The 21,249-nt window shown below is 44.4% G+C and overlaps 1 protein-coding gene across 4 annotated transcripts in view; it reads right to left on the bottom strand.

Moving 5' to 3' along the window:
* PXK (PX domain containing serine/threonine kinase like) overlaps nt 1-18,740 on the bottom strand; it is a 38,799-nt gene extending 20,059 nt beyond the window's left edge. For 2 of the 4 annotated variants that reach the window (XM_054180637.1, XM_054180646.1), the window contains exons 1-3: nt 18,529-18,740; nt 5,648-5,698; nt 4,949-4,996 (exon numbers count right to left, since the gene is read on the bottom strand). In XM_054180637.1, coding sequence (XP_054036612.1) covers nt 4,949-4,996; nt 5,648-5,698; nt 18,529-18,630 — 201 coding nt within the window. In that variant the 5' untranslated portion in view covers nt 18,631-18,740. The remainder of the gene's footprint in view (nt 1-4,948; nt 4,997-5,647; nt 5,699-18,528) is intronic. The other 2 variants (XM_054180657.1, XM_054180668.1) reach the window with 1 other exon arrangement.
* Between the last annotated feature and the right edge of the window lie 2,509 nt (nt 18,741-21,249).

Here is a 21,249-nt window from a genome sequence, read left to right as displayed (position 1 = left end):
TACTTTGTATAGACAAATTTTCATGCTTTTTCTAGGTACTGTTATCAAGGTGAGCTAGTGAGACCACAGCTCACACCCCGCTCTGAATTAAGTGGAATGACACAGCCTGCTGAAGAGGAGGCTCAGGGGAGACTTTACTCCTGTCTACAACTACCTGAAGGGTGGTTGTAGCCAGGAGGGGGTTGGTCTCTTCTCCCAGGCAACCAGCACCAGAACAAGAGGACACAGTCTCAAGCTGCGCCAGGGGAAATTTAGGCTCGAGGTGAGGAGAAAGTTCTTCACGGAGAGAGTTGTTAGCCATTGGAATGTGCTGCCCAGGGAGGTGGTGGAGTCACCATCCCTGGAGGTAGATTGGACGTGGCACTCAGTGCCATGGTTTAGTAGTCACAAGCTCTTGGGTGACAGGTTGGGCTTGATGATCTTTGAGATCTTTTCCAACCTTACTGATTCTATGACACTGAAAATGCGAGAGGGTAAATTTTTGCTAGGGAGTCATACACAAAACTTTCTGATACTAAATGGCTACAATTTCCAGCCAAATTTTCTGAAAACCTCTACCACAGCACAAAAGCCAATTCACAATTTATCATTTCCTCCAGATCAGATTTTTTGTTTTCTTATTTCATGGAGTGCAGATTAGTAAGTTTCCTCTGCCTCAACTGCCTTTACAGGCAATTTAAAGCCCTTTGCAGTCAGTAGTTTAAATCTGTAGCTTCAAATATGGTGCAACTTTTCCATTTTCTCTTCTGAAGTTGCTTCTCTACAGTTTTTAAACAGCTGGATGTCTTCCAACCCAGAAATAGCTGCAATTTACCAGTGGATACATGATAGTTGGTTTATGATGACATAAGTGATCCAAAATATCAGATAAAATTTGAAATAGGACGATGAAAAACTGTAGAGAAATCCAAAGCCTTATGTAAGTCAGATCAAAGAGATCTTCTTCAGTGTTTATATCCAATTACATCATGAGAACTGCCAGAATACATTTTTCATGTTGGTAACACATTGCTGTCCTGCAAATCAAAGCAGCATACCGTGCCTTGGGTGTGCTGAATCTCCACTGGGAGTTATCTTTAAGAAATGTGTATTGCAGGAATCAATTACAGCAGTTGCAATAACCTAATTTCTACAGCAAGCAGCTCACCAGGGAGAAGACAGGGACTTCTGGTGCTTTAACAACTTTCATTTTAACTAGTGGGAAAAGCAAAGGATTCGTGCAACAAACTGGGGCACAAGAAGCAATCCCTCTCCTTTTTTTGCCACCTCCTTTTGAACACAGCAGCTGTCCCTCTGCTAACCTTGGCACTTCTCCTAATTCTCCAGTTTGAGACTGCAAATCTTGGGCTGAAAAAGAACTACAACTATGCTGGAATTACAGAAGATGTTAACAAAAATTATCCTATCCACTGTGCATGTTTTAATGGACTTTTACATTCACACATAAAAAACACACATAAAAACATCCACAAATAAACCCAGAAGCACCACTTACACACAGTAAATTCACCACATTAGTTTCAACACCAGGGCCATACAAAACTTTCACTTGACAGACCACTCCAGTTCAAAAATTAGTTTCTAAACAAAAGCTAAATCCACTCCTGGTATTACTCTTTTGAGAAGCATGTCAAATCATAATCACCTTCACCTTCCTGACCTGACAGCTAGACACCATCCGAGAGAAAAGGACTTTAATTCAAGCTGTTTTCAAACTACTAGCATTTATTCTCAAACTTCTTTCAATAAACCACACAGCTGCTATTTTTCAGCAGAAAGCAACACTGAGGTTTCTGTAGCAATCTGCCAAAACGCACAGCACAGCGAGAACGCCGCCTGCCACAGAAGAGCACCTCACTGAAATCCTGACCTTGCAAAGACCTCGCATGCTTTCAAAGATGAACACTACTCAGTGGCCCCAACTCTGCACTACAGTCAGGATGAGCTTCAGCACAGAAAAACCTGGGAATTAACATTCTTATCTTCAAACCACAGCCTGCTCAGGAATGTCTGCTCAAAAGCTGCAGTAAAAATGTTTCACAAAAGCCAGATATCTTGCTGTGAATACTGCACCAGTAGTTCACTTGACAAAACAGAAGAGAAGCCAATGATCTCCACAAATCTCTGTCAAACAGGCAAAAAGGCAGAAATGCAGGATGGTCTGGAAGGAGATTTTCTATCCAGTACACAGCTGAGAGTTAAGGGAATTCGGCTTGAAACTTTCTGATGCTGATCAGGGTCACAGGCATACATCTCTCATTATTTTCCAAGGTGTCTGGTAGCCTAGCCTAGACAGTTTTGAAATTCTCAATTCTTACTAGCATTATATAGTCAGCACCAGATTAAGAGCAGGAAATTTGCATTTCAACTCAATTGCAGCTATGTGTTCAAACACAGCCACACAAATCTACGGTGAGGCCAAGTGTGCCACAAGAAGAATTTAGCGCTTTACACTCAAAAGAAGCTCCAGCAGTATTCCAGCGACATGTTAGCTCTGAAGGAAGGAGACTGGGGTTTAGTTTTCTTACTGTTCATTGCTTTATACTATTTTGGGGAGGGTTAGAGGTTTTTTTTGCTTGGAGGGTTTTTGTTTACTCTAATTTCAATATACACAAAATGCAAGTTTAAAACCAGTCCTGAATATTGGGATAAAATATCGTTGTATAGAATTCTGCATGGGCAGAAAACTAAGGAGTGTTGCATGTCTTGATGGATCAGAAAACTTCAGCTACAGCATCAAAAAGAGCAACTTATATAAACCTCCTGAACAGTGAGAGAAAAGAGCTATTTCAAAATGCTTCTCACCAGCCACTGTCTGCTGCCCTGATGCATGGAGCTGAGCTGAAGGAGCAGGGGTGTCTGTCAAAAGCAGAGCTGTACATCTTTGATAGAGGCTTAAACCTCTCTTCCTCTGCATGGCACATAATGAAAAAAATCACACCTCTTAGGGTGCTCTTTGTACTAGCCAGAAAAGGCCATCTCCAGGCAGAGATACATCTTTGCCCTTCCAGACCGTGCAAAGCAGAAACAGGGTGTGGACCAGTAGTCTTCATTGAAGCAGACCAAGTGCTAAGGAACACTGCCTGTTCATTTAGCTGCTTCTGCATATCCTCCCATTCCAGTTAGTGCTAAGGAACACTGCCTGTTCATTTAGCTGCTTCTGCATATCCTCCCATTCCAGTTAGTGCTAAGGAACACTGCCTGTTCATTTAGTTGCTTCTGCATATCCTCCCATTCCAGTTAGTGCTAAGGAACACTGCCTGTTCATTTAGTTGCTTCTGCATATCCTCCCATTCCAGTCAGAGGTATGTCCTGATGATACTGTTTGATCTTTTCTAGCCATCATCTAGCCATCTAGCGGGGGGCATTTTTGTACCAGATCTTAGTATCTTTTATCTGCAAAACCTCTCATTTCAAATTTCTCCTTGATCACTTTGCAAGTTGTTGTCAAGTAATTTCCCAAACCCTATACTTTTCTCATTCACTTGGGTCTCAGCCACAAAAGTCTTTTATTTCTGTAGTACATCATAAAGTCTTTACCTTTGTTTTCTAGACCTTCCACTTACACTTGACCTTTTGGTACCTGTCATTTCTGAATTTTAAGTCTTAAAGGTCCACTGCCCTTTCTACTAAAGCTGCCTCATTTGAAAGTTAAATGAGAAGGCAACAAAGGTTTTTCATGCCTTAACACATTCTATTACCCACGGCTAAGAGGAGCTTGCTATAGGTGGCAGCAGAAGTGAACTCTTCTTTTTAAAGCTTTCTCCAAATTCCTCCCTTGTGATTTCTGCCAGAACTTCACTATGGTTAAGACCACAATGACCAACTATGTACTGTGACAACTAGTACCATCTCATTTTCCTGCATTCCCATGGGCATTTATTTAATCTCAAGCCTTGGATTCCTTTGGAGCACAAGACATCTTTGCATTACATTTATTCAGCACACCACATGAGGTTTCTAGGTCACGATACAAGTTTCTATGTGCTACTGCACATTCAATAAAACAACTCTACAAGGCAACTATGCTGCATCTGTTGAATGATGACTAATTTTCCCCCTCCCCCATCCACCTTCTAGCATAGGAATCAGTTATAGCAGACTATCAGAGTGCACAATTTAGCATCCTTATATGTTCTTGTTCACCGAGGTTCATCGAGCAAACAGCTGGTTTGACTGGGGGATGGGGAGAGGAAGTAGAAGCAGTATGAAGGAAGCTCTTGAGCTCACACAACATTTAACAGAGTCAAAAAATTCCAAAGTCACAAAAAAAATCTATCCACAAATTGCACAAGCATTCACTTTTTCTCTTGTTTGCCTGGTACTGTGGAAACATCCAGTAACAAGTTTCTCTCCTGTAAATGCCAGTCACTGCTGTTTTCCCCCTGCTCCCAAATACACTCTCTATACATATCCTGCTTTTTCCCACACAAACTAAAAGGAAATAATTGTCCTAAAAAGCAAAAGAAAGCACACAGTAAGTCCAGTGTTTAACTAAGGAACAGTTTCCAGTGATACAGAAAACCATCACATGATAAGCAGCATCTGGTGGTGCTTCTAGACCAATATAAATAATGAGACACATAGCACTTCAATGTTGGATTTCTAAGGTTGGTGCTGTCTTGGCTTTCTTCAAATCAAAGGAGGAACAAATAATAACACATTAAACCGGAACAAGTCACAGTGCTGAAGGGAAAGATTCAGTATTTGCCAATTTCAATACAAACTGGTCCTGCTGATGCTAAAATTGCAAGACAAAACATGAGTGAAAAGTATGTATTCAAGTCACATTTGAAGTCACAGTTTCTTCTACAGCTAAGCGAATTTTTCTTCTTCTAAGTGAATTTTTTTTCTTCACTGCAATACATTAAAAAAAAAAAATAATCATCACAAGACATACATCCTTCTCAATGACATTTGACATACATACCACAAGGGTGAAAGTTACCTGCAAGCTATTATTAAGCAAGTCAAAGTCACTGTATCGCCTCACAATCTGCAAAATACAAAGTTCAGGAAACATATTACTTTTGTCATCATCATTTTGCTCTTCACAATCCCATCAGAGAAAAGTCATTCCCATTTGTAATCTTCTTTTAAGCACTTTTGGACAAATGTATAATTTGGATTTATGTCACACTGCCAGACAGCAAAGAAGAGCTCCAGGAGAATGAAAATACATTTCTAAACATTCTCTTAAAACAGCTTAGAAAGTATTTGCAAGAAAAGCTGTCTGCAAACAAAGCATTTTTGCCGTATCAGATGCAACAAGTTTTCATAGTCATCTTCATTACTACTCGTAGGTTTTATTGGTCCTGCATCAGCAGGGCAGTGATTTCAGCCCTGAGGAAGGCAAACTGCCATCTGAGATTTTAAAATGATGGCTGTACCCACACACACTGACACGTGACAGACCCTTTTTTCCTGGAATATTCACAATGGCAGCAGACAACGTGCCTTCAGCTGCTGGCAGAAACACTGTTTTTCTCCTAGTTTCTGACCAAAAGTATTCAAGTACTTCATGTTCTCCATTCCAAATCAACATTTTCCCTCTCCAGCTCAAATTTTAAAAGCTAGGAAGAGACAATTTTCAAACTGTTCCTAAAAAAGGCATCCTGGTTACATGAACCACAGTTTAAGGAATTACCTGCCAGCTGTTTTCTGCTGAAACTCCTCTCTGAACACGGATTATGTATTCCTAATAAAAGGAGAAAAATGTTAGAAATGGGAACTGGTGAGCTGAAGAAAGTTATTAGGTACTTTGTCAAATATGACCACTCTCCAATTATGAAACATGCAGGAACACAAAATTCAGATCCTGAGTTTAAGTGTCGAGGTGGTGGTCAGAACTGCGTTTGCTTGGACCCATCGCTAGTAGCTGTCCCTCTCTGCATCATGAAGTAGAAGTCAAAGGGAGGTCCAAGAGCTTGTAGACTTGTGAAGCACTTGAACAGTTTCATTTAAACAAGAACATAGTAAGAGTATATTCAGCACACATCTATACCAACAAGGATTGATGAAACTTCTCCTCACCTCACCTCCACTATCTACAAGTAGCCCCCAGGAATCACTGCTACCACCATACAAGAATGTATCATCTTTATTGATCATCTTTAACATCTTTATTGATGATCTAGATGAGGGCATCGAGTCCATCATCAGTAAATTTGCTGATGACACCAAGCTGGGGGCAGGAGTTGATCTGCTGGAGGGTAGAGAGGCTCTGCAGAGGGACCTCAACAGGCTGGGCAGATGGGCAGAGTCCAACGGCATGAGATTTAACACATCCAAGTGCCGGGTTCTGCACATTGGCCACAACAACCCCATGCAGAGCTACAGGCTGGGGTCAGAGTGGCTGGAGAGCAGTCAGGCTGAGAGGGACCTGGGGGTGCTGGTTGACGGTAGACTGAACATGAGCCTGCAGTGCACCCAGGCAGCCAGGAGGGCCAGTGGCATCCTGGCCTGCATCAGGAACAGTGTGGCCAGCAGGAGCAGGGAGGTCATTCTGCCCCTGTACACTGCACTGGTTAGGCCGCACCTTGAGTACTGTGTCCAGTTCTGGGCCCCTCAGTTTAGGAAGGAGGTTGACTTGCTGGAGCGTGTCCAGAAAAGGGCAACAAGGTTGGTCAGGGGCTTGGAGCACAAGCCCTATGAGGAGAGATTGAGGGAGCTGGGGTTGCTTAGTCTGGAGAAGAGGAGACTCAGGGGTGACCTTATTGCTCTCTACAACTACCTGAAGGGGGGTTGTAGTGAGGTGGAGGTTGGTCTCTTCTCCCAGGCAACCAGTACCAGAACAAGAGGACACAGTCTCAGGCTGTGTTAGGGGAGGTTTAGGCTGGAGGTTAGGAGGAAGTTTTACACAGAGAGAGTGATTGCCCACTGGAATGGGCTGCCTGAGGAGGTGGTGGGGTCGCCGTCGCTGGGGGTGTTCAGGGCGAGGCTTGACAGGATGCTTGGTTGTATGGTTTAGTTGGTTGGGTAGTGTTGGATGATAGGTTGGACATCATGATCTCGAAGGTCTCTTCCAGCCTGGTTAATTCTATTCTATTCTATTCTATTCTATCAGTAAAACACCCACAGCTGCCAAACCTCTAATTATCTTTGTACAGGAGAGGCCACCACAAAAGCTTTAGAGTAACTAGAACATTATCAGTTTCTTATGATGATAATTCTTCATTTATAATGCATGCTTAATGTTAATTACATATTAATTATGCAGATATATCTAAATCTCAGTGAACCACTTTTACATTAGTAATTCTACCACCGCAGTTACATTCATAATGCATAATTCAGTCTCTTCATTTCAAGCTCCACTGAACCTTTTATAGACTAATACCTGGTCAATACAGCAATATAATTATTTGGGACTTAAGTAATTATTTCAATATTAGATACCAAGAATCTTGTATACCTACTCAGGCATACTGCAAGGAATCTGTTACTTTGTTTACCTCTACTCATGTGTAAGTTTGAAAAGTCCTTTAAAATCTTTTGTCATTTAAAAGATCATAGACAAGGCAAGTCCTTTTCCCAGAAAGCTCACAAACTCTGATTTACATACTGTTTAATTAGCAAGGAAATAAAATTTATCTAGGCTAAGTGCAGTAACAGACATTTGCTTTACCATTTGCATACACAAAACTGTTCTGGAAGTTTATTACACAGATTACCCCATGGCAACATAGCTTACATTGAAAAGCATGAAAATGAAGAGCCAAAAAGTAAGGTGCTGCCTGAGAAAATGCAACTCCTAACACTGAAGAGTTGGAGAGTATGCAGGCAGAGAAGGGGGGGATGAAGCCATAAAGTTATCTGCTGTTTTACACTTCCCCTCTAATTGTACCAGTCTGACACAGTAGGAGAGGTCTATGTCCCCAGTGCTTTGTAAGCACATACATCATCTCTGCTAGGCTGGGCCAGGGGTGGCAGGACCCACCACCACTGCTCAGAGTACCACTAAACCCCCAGGCTTCAACACTGAACATGCTCACACCTGCAGCTACAAAACTCAAAGTAAGAACTAGAAATTCTAACACAAACACAAATTCAGGCCACAGCTCACAGTATTTCTGAGCAGTAACATGCAAAAAGCTCTCTGCCTTTGTGCCAAGTGATGCACGAGTACCCACCCAGTTACTGCCTGCAGTGCAGCCAGCATCATATGATAAATAATTTGTTAGTCAGCTCAGATGACTTTGTTCACCCTGGTACAAACTTTCAAACACATTTTATGTAAAGTGCTGAATAATTCTCCCATTGCAAATGCCACCCCATTTTTCTGAACTACTTACATCAATAGCAGCCTTACACAAACAAAAATAAAGGTCAGAGCATTTTGTGCCCTTTTGTCAGGTATTAGCATTAATGATGCATTCCAACAATGAAGTAACAAATAAAGGCATTTCCAGCACCTTCAGTTTGTGCACAAGCCCTATCAGGAGAGGCTGAGGGAGCTGGGGTTGCTTAGCCTGGAGGAGGCTCAGGGGAGACCTTCTTGCTCTCTACAAGTACCTGAAGGAAGGTTGTAGACAGGTGGGGGCTGGTCTCTTCTTCTAGGCAACCAGCACCAGAACAAGAGGACACAGTCTCAAGCTGCACCAGGGGAGGTTTAGACTGGATGTTAGGTAGAAATTCTTCATAGAGAAAGTGATTGCCTGTTGGAATGGGCTGCCCAGGGAGGTGGTGGAGTGACCATCACTGGAGGTGTTTAAGGAAGAGACTGGATGGGGTGCTTGGTGCCATGGTTTAGTTGATTAGATGGTGTTGGGTGATAGGTTGGATATGATGATCTCGAAGGTCTCTTCCAACCTGGTTTATTCCAGTTCTGGGCCCCTCAGTTTAGGAAGGAGGTTGACTTGCTGGAACAAGTCCAGAGAAGAGCAACGAAGTTGGTGAGGGGTTTGGAACATAAGCCCTACGAGGAGAGAGTGAGGGAGCTGGGGTTGCTTAGCCTGGAGAAGAGGAGACTCAGGGGTGACCTTATTACTCTCTACAACTACCTGAAGGGAGGTTGTAGACAGACGGATGTTGGTCTCTTCTCCCAAGTGGCCAGTACCAGAACAAGAGGACACAGTCTCAGGCTGTGCCAGGGGAGGTTCAGGCTAGATGTTAGGAAAAAGTTCTATACAGAAAGAGTGATTGCACATTGGAATGGGCTGCCTGGGGAGGTGGTGGAGTCGCCATCACTGGAGGTTTTCAGGAGAAGACTTGATGGGGTGCTTGGTGCCGTGGGTTAGTTGTTTGGGTGGTGTTGGATTGGTTGATGGGTTGGACGCGATGATCTTGAAGGTCTCTTCCAACCTGGTTTATTCTATGTATTCTATGTATTCTATTCTATACCAAATTTGTTCATTCCAGAACAATAACTCTGTCTGGCATGTACCTGTATTAAGTAGGTCATTCAATCAATTGATCCATGAAATAGTATAAATTCAGCTTCAGAGTTATAAAACCACGACAGGTAGTTATTAGTAACTTCTTTCAGGTGCTGAGAAGTATTTTCTGGTTTTGGAACCTGCCTTCAGAACCACACACTAATTCCCCACTTTCAAATGAAATGAAATGAAAACTTGTACATTGAAAAACATATGTGCCATTGGATGCAAACAAATAATCCCCCTTCTAACATTTACCACGATGAAAAGCAAGTATTGTAAATCAAGAACTATGACTATTCCAGAGAAGCAAAGGCATCTCTTCTCAGATGGCCTCATGCTTTCAGCCTTAACTAATCTAGAATTTATTTACTAAGTTTCCTTCCAAAGCCCAACACTGCCCAGGCTAAAATGCAATTCCACTTTCTAAAATTCATTTTTAAAAGCCTTTATTATCAACAGCTGTCAAATACCTGTAGCACTTTTGAACCATCTAAGCTTGAGAACAAATTCTACACCAGAAAGTATGAAAAACAAAGTGATTTAAAACACTTCAAGTCCTAGCTGCTTAGTTGGAAATAACAGAAATGCCCAAAATACATAACTATTATAGTGCAATTCAAGTGCCTCTTTTCAGAAAGCCAGCCTGACATGCTCTCTTCATGTTCTCTTCCCTTGCTCATTTGAAATGAAAATTAAAGCCTTTTCCTTCAAAACAAGAAGCCAAAATCCTCATAAATAGTAACAAAAATCCACAGAGCTGATTGCAATTCAGCCAGCGTAATTATGTTTGGAAACTGTGAGACAGAAACCAATTAAAGGGACACCTGGAATCCCAGATTTACCACTAACGTGGCTTTTCCTGTTTTGTGATCGTTGGGGAAGTAGGAAGAGGCTACTTCACACACACAGCCAAAAGAATTGCAGCAACAGCTTATTCAGCAAGTCTCAAAGGAACGTTGGTCGTTTCTCTGAACAACCATGTCAGTGATGATTCACCACGTTCAGTCATTCATCTTTTCTAGGACTCTGAAAGAAGCAGAGTTATTGCTCAATCCCTTCTAGCACTTACTCTATCCAGCAACTAGCTTCCTCTATTGCACCCTCAGAAAGCGCTCTCGGGCAAGCAGAACACAGAGATTCATTAGACCACCATCACAGCATCTTATCACACACAACCACGGGTCATTATGACAGTCTTCTCTTCTGGAGAGCCCGGTGATACAGAACTCAAGGCTCAGAGGTCATTCTCACAGCAAGACGATATTAAAAAGTCAGATTTGGGCCACAACTATTTGCTCCACACATAGTCAAGGAGCATTTCTCCATCCAGTTCCGCTTTGGAGTCCTAGAGCACTAATTAAGCCCCTTTTTTATGTCATGGGGTTCACCACCTGAAAGAAGAGAGCATCACTCTTCAGATGCGGTTGTTAGTTCTATCTGTACAGAAAAGCTAAGTCTGCACCACGCTCTTCCTGTCAGCACCAACCACAACAAAGAACTGAACACCTCAGCCCTACCTTGTCAGTACAACTAATGAATGACTAAGTGGTCCTCTGGGCTTTTTTAGGCTTGGGAATAAAGGCTTTAGACGTGGGAATAAAGTTGATAATGAGACTGAAAGTCAAAGCATAGCTACAGTAAAAAAAGCCAGGATAAGAAATACAATCCCATTCCCAATATCTGCCATGGCTACACATAATCAGCAGACCACAGTAAGCTGAGTTTTAGTGAGAAGTTGATACTTCCTATTGCCTCTGCACAGCAACAAGCTTGTCTCGGGATTATAATTAGCACCACTGATATACACTTCCCATAGGACCAAAGAAGAGCTCTCAGCTCTGCAAGGCAAAAGCCTAAATGGGCATAAGCCTTTATCACTCTGCCAAATTCTGTTTTGCTGGGGGGGGAGAAATCTGGATTACACAATTTTCTGAGCCAGCTTGATTTGATACTGGGACTGAGACTGTGCCCATAGGAAATAAACGAGAGTGTAAGGAAAACAGGCACACTAGAAGTCTTTCTGTTTAGCTGTGTCATCTAGCACAGGCAAACACGATGGAAAAAGCTTCAGAAAGGGCTAGTGATTACCAGAGGTCATTCCTGCCAACAATTTTAGGGATCAACAACCAGGCTCTGTGTGGTCTATGTTAGCTACACTCATGCAGATCCCATGGCATCTTTCACTCCTACACGAATGGTTCAAAATCTTTCCTATGACTCAGTTTCCCAAACAACTTCAAAGAAGCCCTAGCAGCTGCTGGCTGGCAAAGAAAGGACTCAGCCTGCAGAAGAGTGACAACTTCCCGCTAGTGATTTTACCCTGGGGCAGCAAGCCTACTGGATAAAACTACATTGGAGCCACCAACACCACAGGCCGTAAAATCATTCCCCAAGATAACCTCTCTAAGTCACTGCAGGCTCCCATACAGGTAAGGCTTGTACATCCATTCAGGAGAAGACTTGATGGGGTGCTTGGTGCCATGGGTTAGTTGTTTAGGTGGTGTTGGATTGGTTGATGGGTTGGACACGATCTTGAAGGTCTCTTCCAACCTGGTTTATTCTATGTATTCCACTGCTCTTCCCATCAAAACTGCCAAGCCAGATCCTGCCACAATCTCAATATTCCAGCAGCAGTTCCATGCACATTGTTAACGATGCCAAGCAAAGCAGTTTGACCTATGGGATCATTTTCCAGAAGGTGCTGGGAAGAGGAGGTGAGGAGCAGGGAAAGCTGTATGACCCCAGTTGCACACTGCCATTTCCTAAAATCTTCTTCCTACCACTAGAGTGCTGGATAGTTTCTGAAAAAGAGTGTTTTCCAACATCCATATGGATCAGTGACAACCATGCTGCATTTCTCCATCCTGTTGCCAATAACTGTTTCACAATCACTGCCTGGGATTAAGGTTATCCTGAACTCACCCATTTTCACACACAGCAAACATTTAGGTGGTTTCCCCCCCTGGTATTCTAGCACTTACTGAAATATCAGCATCAGCAGCTCACAGCTACTCAGCTAATTTTGCTAACATTCCTAGGTGAAAGTTGCACAGCAAATCACCTCCCAATGTTTAACAATTGCTGTTTATCACCTCTCCTTGTTTCTGAAACAGAAAGCAAACAGGAAAGGCTTTTGCTGAGATAAGTGGGGAATTTAGAGATTCATCTAATAAAATGCAGAGTCTTGCCAGTGTTGGGTAATACATTCTGTTTCACCAAGAAAACAGCATCCACATTTCTGGCTCAGCATAGTCAGCCTGTTTTTTCCACAGATTTCTTCTTTACATCTGTTTAATCCAACAGGCTGGAAAAGCCAACCATTATAAAGATCCAGGTCACCTTCAGGTCACATCAACTGAAAGTTTGAAAGGGCTTTATTTTATAAGCATTAAGGAGAGGAAAGCCTAATTAAGCATGAATACAATCCCGGCTTAAGTAGGCAGGATTGGAACAATTTCTAGTGAGCAGCTCTTTTAAATGTTTATTTAGAAAATCTCCCATGTGAAAAGTAGAAACAAACTCAGGAAAGCTGCTCAGGCTCAGAGACCTCTTCCCTACCGGGCACAGTATTTGCTATTGCACAACCTGCCATTAAGCCCATCTGAGGCAGGAGCATTAAGGGCAGCGTTCACCTGCACTGTAAACAATGCAAGTGTTTGTCCGGGGACACGACAGATTGCACATGCCCCAGTATCCTTGGTGCAGCAATGAGTGAGCCACTAGAGCACACATTTGCATGCAATGAAACCTACTCAGCGAGAAAAGTTCGGGAGAGAGACAAGAGAAACAACAGCTCTTTAGTACCACCATGGCCTCCACCAGAAAAGCAAAATACTCAGTGTTTTTCAGGAAGTACCCCCCAGCCAATACAAACATTCTAATTACACTGCCACAATCTGCAGGGCAGCAGATTTACTAAGATGTGACACTTTGGTAACATTTTGACTGTGATCTTTGGCTGGAGTTACACATGCAATGCTAATTTAGTAAGTTTGCTGGTGGAAACCCTTCAGTATTGGAGCATCTGAAATTAGGTGTGATAAAGACAGCTATCTTTTTTGAGCTCAAGCTAGAGGGGGGAAGGTGGGAGGCAGAAAATCCAATGGAAAAACTGCTTTTCCAAAACCTAACAGTTCCCTGTCTAAAGCCACCCCTAGATGTAGCTTCATTTTTTGTGGTTGCTCCAAAGTGAAGGCGACCTTGCAGAGATTGAATTCCTTATAAAGCAGATGTGCAAAGTCCTTTACAAGCTTTTAAAACAAATCCTACTGCTCTAGAAACATATGGCTCCAGTTTTTTGCGTCGCAGAACAACAAAGGAAAGATGTAAATGATTGTTCAATATTCTTCTAATCTAAAAGCTGTGAGTGTCAACATTCATCATTGCTTAAGGAAGATGAAAAACTCTGGAAGTGTGTTACCAAGGGATTTATTTAAGCTCTTCCTTTCCAAATGCCTTTAAGACAACAATGTACTGTAGCAAAATTGGCTGCTTCACTACCTCAATTCAAACATGAAATGCATAAAAAAGGAAAACCACCTCAGAAAGTAATTAAAGAATGCTCAGCAGTCTCTTGCTAGTGGCTTCACTACTGTAAAGTGCTCTGAAACTCGTATGTACAGATGTGCAGCTCTTATCAAGGAGTATGTCTAGATTAATGTGGAAGAAAGTAACATCCTATTTTAAAGCTTAGAAAGATATCTACTTTTAAATGGTGAATATGCAGATGAAATATTGCAATGTGAAGCAAGTTCAATAGCCAACATTTATCACAGCTTCAGTGCTGAAAATGCCTCTGTTGTGAGAACACAGCCTTTTGGCATTAAAATGAGACACTTGCAAATGGCTTAATATATTGGATGTAATTCCACTCCTATTGAATTCAAGGAATGCAATGGCAACAAAACAGCTTCACTTTCTGCAAAATGGGTGTACACATACCTGCCAAGAGCACTGAACCCTGCCTATGAAAAGCTGCCCAACACACTCCTGCAAGTTACACTCACTTGCTCAGTGCCAGGGACAGAAGCGTGCAGCAGGAGACAAAATGAAGCTGACAGGGTTTGCTCATGTAATTTCAAACCTATTAAGTGAGGTACCTTTGGAATGCACCTGCTATACAAAATACATTGGGCTGTCAAAGTGAAAAAGACTTCATAAACAATTCTGTGCTACAGAATTGTTTGTATGTAAGTGCACGTTCCAACAAAACTCAGGGCTGCTTGTAACACACTTAACTGGGAAAACAACTTCTGTTAAGAAAAGAAAAGGCTTAATTGTCATCTTCAATTATCAGCGGGAATAAATACACAGAAATGACATCAGCTGACAATTTCTTTTGCTGCAACACAAAGGCATGAAGATTATGTACTAGCTGAGATGTTCTAACTCAAGTAAGAGCTGCTGAGTTCTTCTGACTTAAAAGAGACATCAAAAGCTCCTGAGAATGACAGAAAATTTTGTAGTTGATTTCCTAACAGTCCAAACAGCACATTTACTAGGGGCTTGACATGCTCTCACTAAGCAAGAAGTCCAAATACTCAAAAATACTCAGCACTGGTTAGGCCACACCTTGAGTCCCGTGTCCAGTTCTGGGCCCCTCAGTTTAGGAAAGATGTTGACTTGCTGGAACATGTCCGGAGAAGGGCAACAAGGCTGGGGAGGGGTTTGGAGCACAAGCCCTGTGAGGAGAGGCTGAGGGAGCTGGGGTTGCTTAGCCTGGAGAAAAGGAGGCTCAGGGGAGACCTTATTGCTCTCTACAACTACCTGAAGGGAGGTTGTAGCCAGGTGGAGGCTGGTCTCTTTTCCCAAGCAACCAGCAGCAGAACAAGAGGACACGGTCTCAAGCTGTGCCAGGGGAGGTTTAGACTGGATGTTTGGAAGAAGTTCTTCATAGAAAGAGTTATTGGCCATTGGAATGGGCTGCCCAGGGAGGTGTTGGAGTCACCATCACTGGAGGTGTTTAAGGAAGAGACTGTATGGGGTGCTTGGTTTAGTTGATTAGATAGTGTTGGATGATAGGTTGGACTCAACGATCTCAAAGGTCTTTTCCAACCTGGTTAATTCTATTCTATTAAACACTAGCATTGCCCCTTCTTAGGTGGAGAACTCAGGTTAAGCATGTAGTAGTTGCAGGCTTTGCTTTCAGTTTTGTTTCTTTTTAGTTCTACCTTCATCCCCGGGAAACAGAAACTCTGCCAAGTACAGCCCTTGAGTCAATACTATTAAGTTTATACTTACCCAGTCTTTTGTATTAAATTTAAATTAACAGAAGCTGCTTAGAACAATAGACAAGCAAACTATTCATTTCACACAAGCTTTGGGTTTCTGCATGGTATTTCACCATGTCTGCAGAGCTTTTCCTGACATTCTTCACCTTTTCCTTAGCTGGCTCTCAGAAGACTTCAGCATCCATAGAAGGTTTATATTATCAGCACTTCAGCTGCCATATTAAAGCTCTGCCTAACCTGGACACAAATCATCTTCATATGATCTACAGAGGGGGAAAAAAGAGAGGGGTGGGGAAACAACTATAAATGCAAGTCTGAAGCAGTTCTGGCAACACTAAGCAGCATTATAAAATTTTAATGCACACTGCTGACAAACTAATAGAAAATTTATTCATGTCTGCCTTTGTATTTCAGCTTCAGAACAAGTTTAGCATGTGAAGACCTACTTCTTCAAACACTAGTTTGGGATGAAGAGTTGTACAGATCTACAGATCTTTTGAAGGTATTGTTTCAAGGTGGAATGAGGAACAAACCCAAGAAGCATTCAGTTAATGACAACCTATTCTCCTGGATCTATAATACAGTAATATACAGTTTTAATGCCCCACAAAAGCACTTCAACCCTTATTTCTTAGAGGGGCTTCCTTTACAAACCTCTTCAATCAGAAGGATCTATTTCTGTGGCTTATTTCAACCAGGAAAGATCAAACCTGCATCACCTTCCACTAAACAAAATGATTCAGATCCCAGAGACATAAGAAGTGTCCAAAATGACAAAATAGTCAGAGCAAGTAAGAAACCAAGTCCCTGTTACAGCTTCCTGTATTTTGTTATTCCACACTGCCTCTATACAAACCATCTGTGCTACACACACTTCAAGCCATCTTTCAACTATCAACAGGGCTTCTGCAGTAAAACAAACAATTACTAATAGATGTATCTCAGAGACAGCTTTTAAATCAAAAGGCACAGTGCTCCAGCATTCTGTTATTACCAAAAGATCAGAACAAATCAGTAGAGAATTTTTGTTATGAACATCCATTAGTAACAGAACACAGAGATGAAAGACAGAGGGTGGGGGGAGGTAGGGACGGGTAGCAACATTTACTATCACACTCACCCAGAGAAGGCAACACACACAGAGTTTGGATTGAAAAACTACTTCCAAGTGCTCATTCTGAAAGAATTTTGTAACTTTTTTTTTCCCCCACAACCAGTATCATGCCAACCAAAGGAAAGAACACAAAAAGCTATTGTCATTTTCATGAGGAAAAGAAAAACAACGAAAAAAGTGTAATAAGGCATGATGGAAATGAGTTAGCAGTGGAACTGCAAGCTGGGCTGCTATGTGGAGAGCATCTCACAGGACTTGGCACATGCATCCCTCAGCTACTGACACAGGTAAAAAGCACCAGGCTTGACAGAAAGCAAACCTCATTAGTTTTATTTATAAGAGTTGCAACAATTTTAAGTCACAGCCTGCAGGATTCACAAGATCTTCTGGGCAATTTCTCATCTGTAACTTCTGTTCAGAGGAAGACTGGAACGCCAACCAATGGAAGTTCCTCAAACAAAAATTCCACTTTTTAAGTGCAGATTACTTATAGGAAAAGTATTTAGTAAGACAGTCTACAGATTAGTTGTATATCCTGTGGAGAATCTACAGCTATTATCATTCAGGTTAAAAGTATTCACCAGATGCAAGGAATCAGGAAGAGAGCTCAGCAATGCAGGAATTAAGAGGTAGAAGAACACCCTCTTCTCCATTTCAAACGTGCTTCCTAATAGCATATGCTGCTGAAGTGTCTCTGGCCTCCTTTTAGCCCAATATCACAGCTCTCAGCTAAAGCAGGAATCAGACACGACAGCCAGCTCTCTCTGATTCACAGTACTGCTTGGCCATAACACAAGCAAACGTAGTTTTGGAAATGGAAAATAACTGCAAGCAGGAGTTGTGAAATTTGGACCATTATTGCATGCTCAAAGACAGTACAGTTCCTATTGAGGTGCTGTCCTGACGTCCCCGAAGAACTGATGTGTGACCTAAAAGTCACGGCGAGGCTCATTCTGCGGAGCGTCCCCACTCCTCACGGCAGGGGCTGCCCGCTCAGTGAGGTCCCTGCAGCCCTCCCCGCAGTCACCCAGCCGGACCCACAGGCAAACGCTGCCCGTTCAAACGTACCCTCACCACAGCTGCCCAAATGAGGCAGCCAGAACCCATCTCTGCTCCAGGCGCTGTAACACACCCCAGAAAAATAGAAATTACAACAACTTATTCAGTCAGAAGGCACAAGGCCTCCCTGGGAGCGCACACGAGGCCGAGACAACCCGAGCCCCGCACTGACTGCACCCCCAAGCCCCAGACGGCACCGTCACCATCAGCGGGAGCTGTGGCAGGCTGCAGAACTCAATACCGCTTAACAGAGAGGAGCGGCAGGAGCCCAGCAACTCCCAGCTCGGTGCAGGAGACCAGGCAGCGGCGGCACCGCCACCTCCCCAGAGCAAAGGCTCCCCGGGAGGTGAAACCGGCGCTCCTGGGGTCTCGGCCCCGCTGCCTCCCCCACCGCGTCACCCTCACCCACCTCCAGCACCACACCAGCCGCCCCATGCCCCCACACAGCCCCGGCCCACCCCCCTAACAGCCCCTTGCCCACTCTCTGCCTCCTGTTGCCCCCGGCCTCGCTCCTGCCGGGCTGAGCCACAGGCCCCCGCCCAGCCCCGCTCCCCCCAGCACCGCCCGTGCCCCAGCCCGGCCCTGCGCACCCCAGACACCACTCCAGGCACCCCCCTCCACGCCACCCCTTTCCCGGCTCCCTACCGTTACCCCACTTCGCTCCCCTTGTCCCCCACCACCCCCCGGCACCGGCCGCTCCCGCCGCCCCCCGCGGCCCGGCCTGCCTGCCGCCGCCGCCGCTCACCGTATGGGAGTGCAGGCTCTGGCTGGCCTCGATCTGCGCTGTCAGCGGCACCGTGTCGTCCAGCAGCACCTTACCGGCCGGCGGCTTCTCCATGAAGGCCATATCGAGACAGAGAGCGGGAGCCCGGCGCCTACAACCTGCTTCCCAGGGCAGCTCCCGGCGCGGCCGCCGCTGTCAACACGGCAGCGCCGCGCCGCCGGGCCTTAGCGCCGCCTGCCCGCTCGTCGCCACCGGCCGCCAGGGGGCGCCGCGCGCGCGGCTGCGAGGGGTAGGCCTGGCCGCGCGCGGCAGGGCACGCCCCCGGGAGCGGGAGGGCGGAGGCGGGTCCCGGCGTGTGCTCCGGTCCCCGGGACTGATAACAGGGCCGGGAGCTGGGTGGGGGCGATAGAACGCCTGTGCCTGCTCGCTCCTCTGCCCCGGGAGAGTCGCCCCCCTGCCCCGACTCTGCCCAGTCCGGCGCATCGTGCTGCTCCGGTGGCACGAAGGGCTGCGGGAAAGGCATTAGCGCCGTGACGCTGCTGCTGTTCGCAGGGAAACTCCAAAGGGCGGGCGCGCCTGCTGCTCTTTATCTTTTGGGGTTTCTTTCAGTAGTTAAATGATAAAACCTCCAAGAGCCTCTAGGACATTCAACTCAACTCGAAGTTTTTTTTTTTCAACAACCAGATTTCAAATGGTTAAATTTAGTTTCATTCATTCCACGGCTCTATTGCATAGCAGAAAACTATTCATTGTTACGTGGCTCTTGGGAACCTCCTGCACATGGAATGCTCGTCTGCCTTTCCCTTTCACAAGGCAGGCAGGAATTCATCTCACATAAGATGCTGCAATCAGATGGCAGAGTGTGTCTGTGGTACAACTCAGGTGTTGCAAATAGCCTCATGTCGCTTCCATGCTGACAGGAAAAGGGGTTGTGAGCCCTGCTTAAGCAGCTCAACTGAGGGTCATGAAATATCAATCTTTCCAATCTACTCCTTATACAGTGACCTGGGGGGTTACAGTCATATTTAATTACTGCCCCAACCCCTCCTCTACCATCTTATCCTCACGTTTATTTTGTTAATAGGCATCAACACAATGAGAAACTGGTTTGTACAGCAAAAGCCAGCGCTCAGCAGTGACCCAAGGCAGAACAAAAGGAAATGGGAAATGAAGCAACTCAAATGAGAGAGGGGAAGCTCTCACCATGTACTGATTCCACGTTGCAGACAGGCAGATCCTGTGCTTTAAGAACACAAGGCATAGTGAAGTCAAATGTCTCTACATTACCCCTCCCTCAACACCAGGAACTGTTGCCACAGTGCAACTGCACTTAACAAGACATCACTCCCAGATAGTGTAACTAAGTAGCCTTCACCACAGTTTGAGGACAACTTTGGAGGTTATCTGTAGTAGAAGTTACATGTGCATTTCTGCTGCAGAGAAGCAGCAGCATCCCTGAAAAGTTTCTTAGTTTACAATAACCTCATGGTGCTGCTAGTAGTTTAACCTGGATATTTTGCAAATGAATTTACTAACAGCCAAGGTACATAGAATACATACATACATAGAATACACCAGGTTGGAAGAGACCTTCAGGATCATCGCATCCAACCCATCAACCAATCCAACACCACCCAAACAACTAACCCACGGCACCAAGCACCCCATCAAGTCTTCTCCTGAACACCTCCAGTGATGGCGACTCCACCACCTCCCCAGGCAGCCCATTCCAATGGGCAATCACTCTCTCTGTATAGAACTTTTTCCTAACATCTAGCCTGAACCTCCCCTGGTGCAGCCTGAGACTGTGTCCTCTTGTTCTGGTACTGGCCACCTGGGAGAAGAGACCAACATCCGTCTGTCTACAACCTCCCTTCAGGTAGTTGTAGAGAGTAATAAGGTCACCCCTGAGTCTCCTCTTCTCCAGGCTAAGCAACCCCAGCTCCCTCAGCCTCTCCTCATAGGGCTTATGTTCCAAACCCCTCACCAACTTTGTTGCTCTTCTCTGGACTCGCTCCAGCAAGTCAACATCCTTCCTAAACTGAGGGAAAAAGGTACTTTCAGGGGGCTCAGAGAGAGAAGCCACAGCTGGTACTCAACAAAACTGCCTCTTTGTCTTGGTCACAGGAGCACAAAGTGCCTTTAAGTACAGGCAGTGACACTACAGTCCCTTAAAAGCCTCCTTCAAAGCAAGTTTCAGAGGCTTTTATCATTAAAGCTAACTTTCTTGTTTCCTTATAATGGGACATTTTCAGATATCTAAAGAATTTCAGAGTAGAGGTCACATCTCTAGCTAAACCAGGCAGAGTACACTGTATGTGATGGCTGACCACTACTTCTTTGCAGAGCTAAGGAAGAACACTGCAAAAAGGCACATTGCACCGTCAGCTAGAGCTGCCATGGAGACAACAGATCCTGCGGTACCTGTGTGTCAGTACCTCCACTTCTGTTCTGCTTGTTAGTTGCTCCTTCTCACCGATGCGTGTCAGTAATACAACTACTTTGTAAAGAGGGAACAAGTTTTAACTGACCATAGCTAGTGTGGACTGCAATTTTGCCAAGAACAGCCTTGGTATAAGCCCTGACACTCCAGGCTTCCCACTGTAGCAGAGCAAAAGCTTCTCTAAACATGCCACTCCTGTCATAGCAAGTGCCTAGTTCCACTGGTTTCATCTTGGCAACTGGCAAGGAAAAACTAAAAGCTCCAAGTTCTATAAAGATCAAGCTTGTGCATTGTCTGAA

This window comes from Dryobates pubescens, chromosome 1 (genome assembly GCF_014839835.1).
Source record: "Dryobates pubescens isolate bDryPub1 chromosome 1, bDryPub1.pri, whole genome shotgun sequence".
Classification (NCBI taxonomy): Eukaryota; Metazoa; Chordata; class Aves; order Piciformes; family Picidae; genus Dryobates; species Dryobates pubescens.
This window is presented reverse-complemented; position numbering and strand designations above follow the sequence as displayed.